General features: G+C 28.2%; 1 protein-coding gene across 2 annotated transcripts in view; it reads left to right on the top strand.

Annotated features, from left to right (window-relative positions):
• Positions 1 to 11,047, top strand: part of LOC106786778 (cell wall protein DAN4) — an 87,266-nt gene that overhangs the window by 65,542 nt on the left and 10,677 nt on the right. For both annotated transcript variants that reach the window (XM_014748551.1, XM_014748543.1), the window contains exon 3: positions 3,176 to 3,216. In XM_014748551.1, the coding sequence (XP_014604037.1) occupies positions 3,176 to 3,216 (41 nt within the window). The remainder of the gene's footprint in view (positions 1 to 3,175; positions 3,217 to 11,047) is intronic.

The raw sequence follows: 11,047 nt of genomic DNA, 5'->3' as shown, positions 1-11,047 counted from the left end.
TTTAGAAAAATTTGTATTAATAGTTAAGTGAATTTTAAAAGAGAATTAAAATTTTTATAACAAAATTTTAAAATTAAATCCTATTCGTGTGTGTGTATGTATGTAAAACTAAATGTAGAAACTATTATTATTATTATTATTATTATTGTATTAATATTTATATTATATTAACAAAAAATATACAGTATTGTGAATAATTATTAATTACTAACTTATATTTTTAATTATTCGATATTTAAACGATGAACAAAAATATATGACAATTTTTTTGATATATTTCGAAATTTATTAAATTATTTAAACATCATTTAATATTAATAAAAAGAGGCTGTTTTTATCTCTATAGAAAATTTAATAATTTTGTACAAAAGAATAAAAAGCTCGTTAAGTGAGAGAAAGAGAGAAAACATAAGCCCGCATCGCATCGTGAACATTCCAACGACATTATATCTCAAGTTTCCCCGTACTTTCTTTTAATTCGAGCAGTTTAGCAACGTCGAGTGATCTAATTAAGTTCGTCAAAAAGAAGACAACCTTTACGAAACGTTTGCTTTAAAATTTGCAAGCGAATATTGTTGTATTTAATCGTCGAAATGAAGGAAAAGTGATGAAAAAACTGTCATTGCGAACGAATGAAAGAGAAATGAAGCAAAATTATTCGAGAACAAAAATTCAAAGAGAACATTTATTCACAAAGTAAACTTTTTCCCTGTCGATACGAAAAAATATATCTAAACATTTAATATAATATTCATTCTATATATATATATAACAAAAAAATGATGAAATCACGTTTCTGACTTTTGTTAAAATTATCATATAATTAAATTTACTATTAAACGATAATATTAAAATTCTCTGCTTGTGTGTGTGTGTGTGTTATCTAACAATAAGGTTCTATAATGTTCGCATATCTTTTGAAACCTTCTTCCCTTCTCTTTACTCAACCCCTTCCTTTCTTTGAAACCATTTCCTTCTTGGTTTTCCTTTCCTTCCTTTCTAACATTTTCCATCTAATCCCAAGCTTCTCTTCCTCGTATAACATAACTCTCTTATATAGTACCAACCTATAGTAGAATTATTTTATTAAAGCCAGAGATGATCGTAGAATCATTCATACAATTCTCATCAAATCTTTTTGTTCATTTTATCTTAAAAAACTTATCTAATCCTAAGAAAAAATGATTGAATATTTTCTGCAAAAAGAACCCAAAAGAAAAAGAAAAAAACTAGTTAATGACTCGTTAAAAATAAGAAAAGTAGATAAATGGGATTGATTGAGTGCGTACGAGCGAGATAAAAAAAAAACAAAAAGAAAGAGAAATATAGATTTAGATCCGTCATCTTTAGACCAAAATTAATCCTTTAGTCCTATTTATCGTAGAACAATTACAATATCTCAGATGAAGATGGTAATACATATAGTAAGAGTAGTAGTGGTTGCAATGGTAGTTGCAGCAGCAGTAGTAGCAGTCGCATTGGCGTAGGGTCTTCGGTGATCCAATTACCGTCAGAATGGCTTTCCAGTTGTTGGAGTGCCTGCTCATCTGCTTCTCTAACTCCTCTCTCTCTCTCACACACACACACACATAAATACACGTATACGCATACACGCGTTTATACACACACATGCACACAGAGAGATACATAAACATACATATATTCACACAGAGATAGGAGAAACGTATATAGATGTGGGTATATGAATTATATATAGTATATATATATATATATATATATATATATATATATATATATGATTACATACTTACACTTCTACTATTGTAGAGATAGTATAGTACACGTCTAGTGCAACGGACGACACGAAATCCATTGCGGTCGAGTGATCATTTGAAATGCATTTCGATGGTACGCGTTAGACAGTTGAGAGATAATCGACGTCGATCGTATATCGTTTCCATCTACGATGATCCCTTCGAAATCAACGCCAAGAGCTCTCTCTATTCTATTTTAACGTGATTTCTCTGTTTCACTCCTTACAAATAGATAGATGGATAGATAGATAGATAGATAAATAGATAAGTGGATAAATGGATGGATCAATGGGTAGATAGATAAAATTAATCTATCTTTTTTCAATACTTATCTATATTTGTATCAATTGGAAAAGTTGACAAATATCAATACGTTTAGATTATTTTTTTCAATAAATCGATATATTTGCATTTCATATTAGTTTCATCGTTTTTGTTTCAATGGATCTATCATTTTTTCTTATGATTTATAAATATGAAACATAAATCTTATAGACAAACGAGGATCAATAAAAACTAATAATAATAATAGATCATATGAGACGTTTATTTTGAAAGTGGCATAAGTCACCTTTTTTTTCTTTTTTTTTGTTCTAAATTGAAAAGATACCGTTTAATTATAATTAGTGTTGCCATTAATTCGATTTGTTTAAAAAAGTGACTTATGTCACTTTCAAAATAAACGGCTCAATTATTATAGAAACCATGATTAGTCGAATAAAAATTTGTTCTTATGACGGGATCAAACGAATGGTAAGATGAATGAGCCATAGTAATAGATATCGATATCGAAACGAAAAATTTTATTAAAATCCCTTAGGATCGATAAAGGTACATAGATAGATAGATAGATAGATAGATAGATAGATAACGAGAAAGAACAAAATTCAGGCGGTGAGAAAAAGATGGATAAAATAGAAAAATGTTCGCGTAGAGAGATAAAAAATTGAATTTCGTTTGAAAATTTGCCGATCGTTCTTTCGTTTTGGCTCGCGAACTAGCTCGTTGACCATTGTGTTGAAAATGGACTAGGAGGGGAAGGGAAGTGGTGGTGGTGATGCTGGTGGTGGTGGGCGGTGGGGGAAAGGGGGGTGTTGAAGGGCTCGAAAAGGGAGAAAACGCAAAAGGGATTATTAACGGTGGATAGTCGGTGGCAAAACGAGAACAATCCGGCATAGTTTCGTCACGCTTGGCTTTTCGGAATGGCCTCTCTGCAAAACGTCTATGTATATATATATATATATATATATATATATATATATGTATATGCGTCCTAGCCCATAATGAATCCTTAAATTATACTCGTACGCGTCGCTGACCACAGAACAATCTAATTCCAACGTCGAAACAAAGACCCTTCTAATTAGTCCAACGTTAATTTACTCTGCTGTGTCTTTCAGGTGTCGCAGTTACGGTTCTGCCTGGCCACTGCGAGAAAAAGGTAAGCGTTTTCTATTTCTATCTTTTGTTTCATTATTTCTCTTCCTTTTTTTATTCCTCATATTATATCTTCCTTTCTTTCTTTCGTTCTGGCTTTCTCCCTTTTTTCTTATTTTTCTTTTCATTTATTTTTATCTTTTTCCATTTCATCCAGTCTTATCTTTTCTTCTCTTATTTCATCCTAAAATTCATTTGCTTCCGTCTATTTCATTTTATATATCTTTTTTAATATTGCATGCACTCATTCTCTATCTCTGTCTCTCTAATTTTCGTCTATCTACGTATGTAGATGTATTACATATATATATTATAACAATTTTCTTGATTTCTCTCGTAAATTTTGATCTTGGCGATTACGTTACGTCGATTTCTTCGACCTCCTTTATTCATCTTCTTCTATCAGAGACTAACATTTTTAAAAACTTACCTTCCACTCCATCTACTTCGTTCCAGGCAAACTTTGCTTTAACTTTTTTTTTCTTTCGGTCGGTGTAATTTTTCAAAGATTTAAATTTCCCGCATGTGCATTTTTCCAGGTAGTTCATTCGTATGTATAAAATAATAAAAAATTTCATGATACTCCTTTCTTTCTTACTTTCTACCTTCCTTTTTGTTTTCTTTTAAAATAATTTAATATATAAAATACTTTTAATCTTTTATATATCTTTTGAATTCCCTTGAAACAAAAAATGATAGTTGTTACCGTTAGTCGCGCATTATTACAAAATTTTCCAGATATCATAGAGTTTGTAACATGCTTTGAATATTCTTCTTTATCGTTTCTTTTTTATTTTTTTTTTTTTTTTTTTTTTTTTATAAAAAGATACCCGAAAAAATTAATAATAGTTTTTTATAGAACTCGATTTGACGAACCCCCTGCTACGGTATGTTTAATTCATTGAAAAGTTTTATTAGTTTAGGATCATATTGATCGATCGAATCAATTTAAGTTTAACTTTAATATTGATCTTCTCTGAACGTGCTTGAAAATTGTTATGAAAAGGGTTCGTTTCAATTTATTAAATTCGTCGTCCCTTCATTATATTTATATACAGGTAGGACGAATAAAATTGACAAATTCATCCATTAAACTTTTGTCTCTTATTTGTATAATATTATTAATCCCGTATAAATTAATTCCAATAATACTCTAAATGATACGACTCCTACATGGGTTGTCAATAACGAAAAATAGAAATCCCTTAGAAAATGATATCCCATACTGTACATTGATGTAAATTATACTACTTACTTGCTTGCAATCGATTCGATTTGTTTGCAGATAGGTTTACAAAGAGCCGTTTAAATTAACAAATAAACGCATCTATCTCTTTCTATTTAATTTATCACTTTTCCCCAGTGATTACATCTAGGTAATAGATAATAACATTCAAAGACTATTTCATTTATTCAATCACATGAAATATCATTACTAATATCAGCCAAGCTAATTGCTAAGCTTTCTATTGTAATGCGATAGGATTAAATTATCTCATTTGCATTAGAGCGAATATCAATTCAGTAGCTAGTTATATTCCTATGTAGTAGAATCCTATACAATTGTAGTGTAGATATTTATTGATAACGAAAATAATCATAACCGATGAGTGGAGAACAATTATGTTTCATATATCAACGATTTCATCAGTATCGTTTATTAAATAATTAATTAGGTCTTCGCGTTTAAATCGATTTATCTTCAAATTATAAAATAAAATCTTTTGTTTGAATATTGTTTTCGATTAATAATCGTTTGGCGTTTGTAAATTAAATGAGGTTAACTCGCGATGAAATAATATAAATTATTGTAACAATATTGTCAACATTTATTAGAAGAGTCACAAATTTAAAAAAAAAAAATACATTTTTTTATCTTCTTTCGGACGGCTATTATATTTTCTAGGAACAAGTAATAAAGATCATTAAATTCTTCGTCATCTTGTTATAATAACGTCGTACAAACTCGAAAAGTTACTTTAGCATTGTCGTTGATGGCGATTGGCGAACTTTTGATCGAGACTAATTTAACGCTCGACTTGCGAACGATAATCTCTGTAACTAACTTTTGAAAAACTTTCAACGATTATAATCATAACTCGTGAGAACGTGAGCATGACGGAGAAACATACACCTAAATTATCAAATTATTTTCGATTAATTTTCATTTTGCAAAATGTTGAGAAAAATCAACAATAATCAATAGTTCAATGATATAAATAAAATTTATTTAATAGGTTACAATATTAATTTGTGATTATTATAATATCGATTAAACAAATTAGTATCATTATTTTTCTATCTTGCATAAAAAAAATTATTTAATATTATTTTAAATTACAAATTGTGAGCGTGTTTGTTGTATTATATTTGTAATATTTAAAAATTAATATATCTCGATATAAAAATATATATATTTTTTTATGTATACACACTTATTATAGCTAGGGTTATTTTTTGATAATAGTTTAAAATATAAACATCGTTGGAATGTAACAGAAAATGTTTGATTTATATATTATTTATTGGAATGGTCTAGTAAAATGAATGGTCGAAAGGTTCGTTTGAAAACGCTAGGTATAAGCCCTGTTCGTTCGCAGAATTTCAATTCGCTTTATTCATTGCAATTCCATTGAATTTAAAGGTACTAGCTACTACGAAATGTAATTATATCAATTGTACAATATGTACATACGTAAATATCTTTATCTGTAAGTTTCTCTCTCTTCATTTTCTCTATCTCTCTCTCTCTCTCTCTCTCTTGCAACGTAAGATATATTAGAAAAATAATGAAATTATTTGTACGTATAAAAACATCGATTAAAATACAATATTATATTTTTGAAAATAATGAAAATGTTTATGATTTATAAATCGAACTTTATTTTTGCATAAGAATTTCTTAAAATATATATTTATTATTTGTAATAAAATTTTGTGTTCTGTTTTCTTCCCATGCACGTTGATAAATACAATTAAAAAAACCCCAAAAAAATAATTATACTGAAACAAACATGAATTCTTCGTATGCTTGAAATTGGTTTACATATATTCATAAATTTAACGCAACACTTTATTTAATTTCTAAAATATATTAATTAATTAATTCAATCTATAAAACATAGAACAAAAATAAAAATAACAAATATATCTTTGATTATTAAAATATCTTCATTTAGTAGAAACCATTTGCACGAGTAATTTGAATTTGTAAATTAAGCTCATCATTGTTCTATTCTGTTTTATTCCATTCTGTTTTATTCCTGTTCTTATCTGAACAGATTTGAGCGTTGCATCATTACAATCTAGAAAACTTGTTTGAAACCTTCATTTCGTTGGCAGATAAATGATTATATTAATCTACTTTTGTACTACTTTTCTTCTCTCTCTCTCTCTCTTACTTTCTTTAACATAAAAATACAAATTTTAATTTTAATTTCCAGATTATCATCGTTGTCGTTCAAATGACATATAACACAATTAAAACAAAAAAAAAAAAAAACAAAAAAGAATAATTAACTGTCCCTATATTTGACAATCTAACAAACGTGTGATCATTTAAAACGAATCTAAATATACTAACCAACCGTCCGATACTACTAACTATTCGAACGGATCGAACGTTACGAATACTGAATTATTAAATTGAAACGGGAGAACGTATACGTTTGCTATTTAACGTCACGTGAAAAATCGTTGAAAAATATCAAACGTGTAGTGGCAATATTTGTTAAGTTGTACTTCTTTTTTTATTCCTTTTTTTTCAATTATTCATAGTTTAACAAATAAAATATGACAACTAATCATTTTTTTTGTCTTTTTTTTTTTTTTTTAAACGAACCCATCAATAAATCAGAATTTATTCATTCGAAGAGAATGACAGGTTGTCGTTGTCGTCGTCGTCGTCGTCGTCGTCGTCTTCGTGGAATGTTAATACGTCGTTTAGGTGACAGTGACAAGTGAGAACCCGTTTAACTCAATGAAAGCATGTCGTTAAAGAGATTGACTCGTATCCCTGAAATTAAATCACCGTTGCTGCTTACTTCTATCGAAAGGAGTACTATCGATCCAAGTTGAACAAGAATTTCAATATTATTATTATTATTATTATTATAATTATATGTATTATCCATTTTTTCTTTTAAATAGTTAGAAATTAATACTTTTTTTTTTTAAACTCTTTGAACAGTAAATTTTGTTACAAATACGTAACACTTGATTGGAACGGAATACTTTATTGCTAATGTGAATTAATTATACTAGACACACACATCAAATAATAAATTATTAAATGAAATAACACCAAAGGAAAGGTTTTGTTTTTTTTCAAACTTAATCTCGGTGTAACAAGACTCAAAACAATTATTAAATATGCAAACCAATATTGTATTCTTTCCATTCATATCTATAAACGCATATATGTATCAATACCACTTAAAGAATTAATATAAAAATATAAATTAAATATAAATAATATACTAAATACTTTTTCACATTTATACTTTTTATTTTGAAAAATAATCATATCTCAATATTAATATAAGAAAATAAAAATATAGAATATATATATATATATATATATAAATTTTTGTCACGTTTGATTATATCAAATATATATATTTATTAAAAATAGCTCTTTAAATTTGATCCAGAAAAATAAGGAAAAAAAAAGAGAGACAGAGAGAAAGAAAGAAAGTAAAGATAGTTATTCGAGAAATAGAATTGTCTGCTCGACAAATTCCATGAGTTTATCGAGACCAAAAACGAAGCAAGGATGACTGTATCGACTCTATCTTAAGCGGTTCCTGCGCGTACGTTTGTATTATCTCAGAAGCGAAGCGTTGGGCTTCCGGTCGAGTGCATCAGATTGGGAAGACAATGGGATATCCCATGATGCAACGGTATTATGGAACGGAGAGGAGGAGGAGGTCGAACCCTCTCTTTCTCTTTTTATCAATCCATCTATCTTATTATCTCTCTCTCTCTCTCTCTCTCTCTCTGTCTTTCATTCACCCTGTCGTTTTCGTTTATCGTTCAGAAGATATACAAACCCATCTAAGAAATGGAAAATGCTAGAAATATATATCTATATATACCACGAACAAATGTTCGACACTGTTCAAGAATAGAAATTCTTTGGATACGTCACATACAATTTAAAGTTTGAAGAAATCGAATAGAAGACGACTCTTTTCCTACCTAACGACACAATGGTCAATGCAAATATTCTAATAGATGAATACTCGTTAATAATGCATCTACTTAAAGTATCTCTTTTTTTTAATATTTATTACACGATACTTTTTTAAATAAAATATTATCATTTTGTCTCGTTATGTTTTACTACGTTCAATTGTTCGCATTTATCCGTTATTAAGATTCCCCTTTTTTTCCATTTCTATCATCTTATGTTTATCTTTTCTTCTTACAATTTAGATAATTACATCTATCGGATACTAAATATATTCGGTTTTCATTCATATACAGATAATCGGATTGATGTCGGATATATCCGACGCTCGTACTGAAAACGATTAATAATCCATCCAATTTCAAATTGCACCCCATTCTCCCCCTTTTTTTTTCTCAAAAATAAATATTATCATTTGACGTTTAACCTTACGTATATTATTAAAATTCCATTGAAATTTTTCTACTTAAAATATTCTATCAATTGGGAATTCAATCCGACAATATTTGCGTTCGAGCTGACATCGAAGATTAATTTTGTCAGGATATAGAAAGAGAGATAAAGAGAAAGAGAGAAAGGGAGAGAAAAAAAGAAAGAGATAGTTGAAGGTATGCTGAAGAATTCGCTCGTAGTCAAAGGAATCATTGGATAAATCGCGAAAATTCTCTTGGAACGCTTTATGGAATAAACGATGCAACGTATTTATTTGTATATGTGTGTGTATTCGTTAGTACTATACATTAGCAATATATTTACGTGAAAAACATGTATTAGTGAATAACAGGAGGATGAATTATTATCGATGCTTCGTTGACGCACAAATACATACACGGATCTGTCATTATTTTGAAACTTCCAACATGTTTGTATATACTCGATGATTATGATCGATCGATCAAATAACAAGATGGATGAGATGACTTCCCGTGGAAACTTCATTAATTCAACAATTCACACAATTATCCATATTTATGTTTATTCTCGTCCCGTTAATTTAAACATTAAACGAGATCATTTAACGATCCAATAATAATTATTAATGACTAAATACCTTTTTTTTCCTCGTCCATGATAAAAACTAATTTGTGATACTTTTCTTTCTTTTTTGTTTAATTACATTTTGTTATTGAACGATTTATTTATTTTATTATATCATTTTGTGACGCGATTGTTTGAATAAATGTTAAATATTTAATATGAAGTAGGTAAACTTTTTTTTTTTTTATAGGAATAAATACTTTAACGTTGAAGTATTAAAATGATAACAAGAGAATAATAAATGAAATAGAACAGAAGCACGTGCTTGAACAAAGCGAAGACAAATTTGAAAATTGAATCAAACTATTTGACAATTTTCCATAAAGTGAAAAAGGAAGACAAAGAGGGAGAGAGAGAGAGAAGTCTCGTAATTTCGATCATGCATGCCATTCATAACTAGATGATAGGTTTACTTGCAAATTCCAATGCGACTGAAGCACAGACCAGTTTTCCCTTTGTCGGTTGTCATAAACGATAATTAGGAGAATTATGGAATACCGAGATTCCATCGAATAGCTTTTCCGGCTTTGTGCAAATAGTTGGAATTTTTTATTTCAACGTACAAACCTTTTTGTTGAATTTTAAACGAGGAATTTATTTTTGTTCTAATTAATATTTTTTCCTTTCTTTCTTTTCCATTTTTTTCTCGTTTATAATATTCCATTTTTTTTTTTGAACTAGTAGTAACAGAGATATTTTTCAATTCCTCCAACGGTAACGTGCATATTATTTTTCTTTTTTCAGAAAAAAAAAAAAATCGAGAAACAAATATTTTATCTAACAATAAGTATATTTTTATGTGTCATTGTTGATAAATTTTAAATATTTCAAAGCCGAAACATTTTCAAAAGTATACAAATTAAATCATTAAATATTACATAGCTAACATAACTTTGACAATTTGTTTGAATGATTTCTATAACTTAATTTAATCGATAAGAACATATGTACATATTGTACATATTATATTGTATATATATAATACACGCGGTTTAATAAATTATGATAAACACAAGAAAGCCAATTAATAAAACGTATTTTCCATGTTAATAATTATGCTTGTATATTCTTCATTGGATGTAGAGAGAAAAAATTATTAGAACAAATGTTACAAATGAGAAAAAAAACACAGAAAATAACTCTGCTGGTAATTAATTTTGTTTTTATTTTTTATTTTTCCAAAATTGTTCGAAATATTATATCACTAGGTTATACTACTATTGAGGAACATAATAATAATAATAAGTAAATAGATATAATGAACAGACAAAGAAAGAGACAGAGAGAGAATAGAAAGATAGCAAAGGAACATTTTCTGACAAGAAATTGAGTTATAATAATAATAATAATTCGATCATAATTAGCTTTGAAAATAGAGATTGGTTGCATAATAATTGAGAAATAAATGAAGATATGAATATTACAAGGATTATCAAAGCCCTGCTGCATTTTCATTCTGACGATATCCAACCCTTTTACTTTTCTTCTTTCTCTTCTTATACTTTCGTGACATTGGAATGAATATACGAAATTAATGAATTTCATCAAGTCAAAGAAAATAATTAAAAGACACTTCCCTTTCTTAAAAGAAAAAAAAAAAAAAAAA

This window comes from Polistes canadensis, unplaced genomic scaffold, assembly GCF_001313835.1.
Source record: "Polistes canadensis isolate GaletaPanama2010 unplaced genomic scaffold, ASM131383v1 scaffold_3, whole genome shotgun sequence".
In the NCBI taxonomy this organism is placed as follows: Eukaryota; Metazoa; Arthropoda; class Insecta; order Hymenoptera; family Vespidae; genus Polistes; species Polistes canadensis.
Note: the sequence above shows the minus strand (reverse complement) of the source record. Positions and strands in the feature narration are given on the sequence as shown.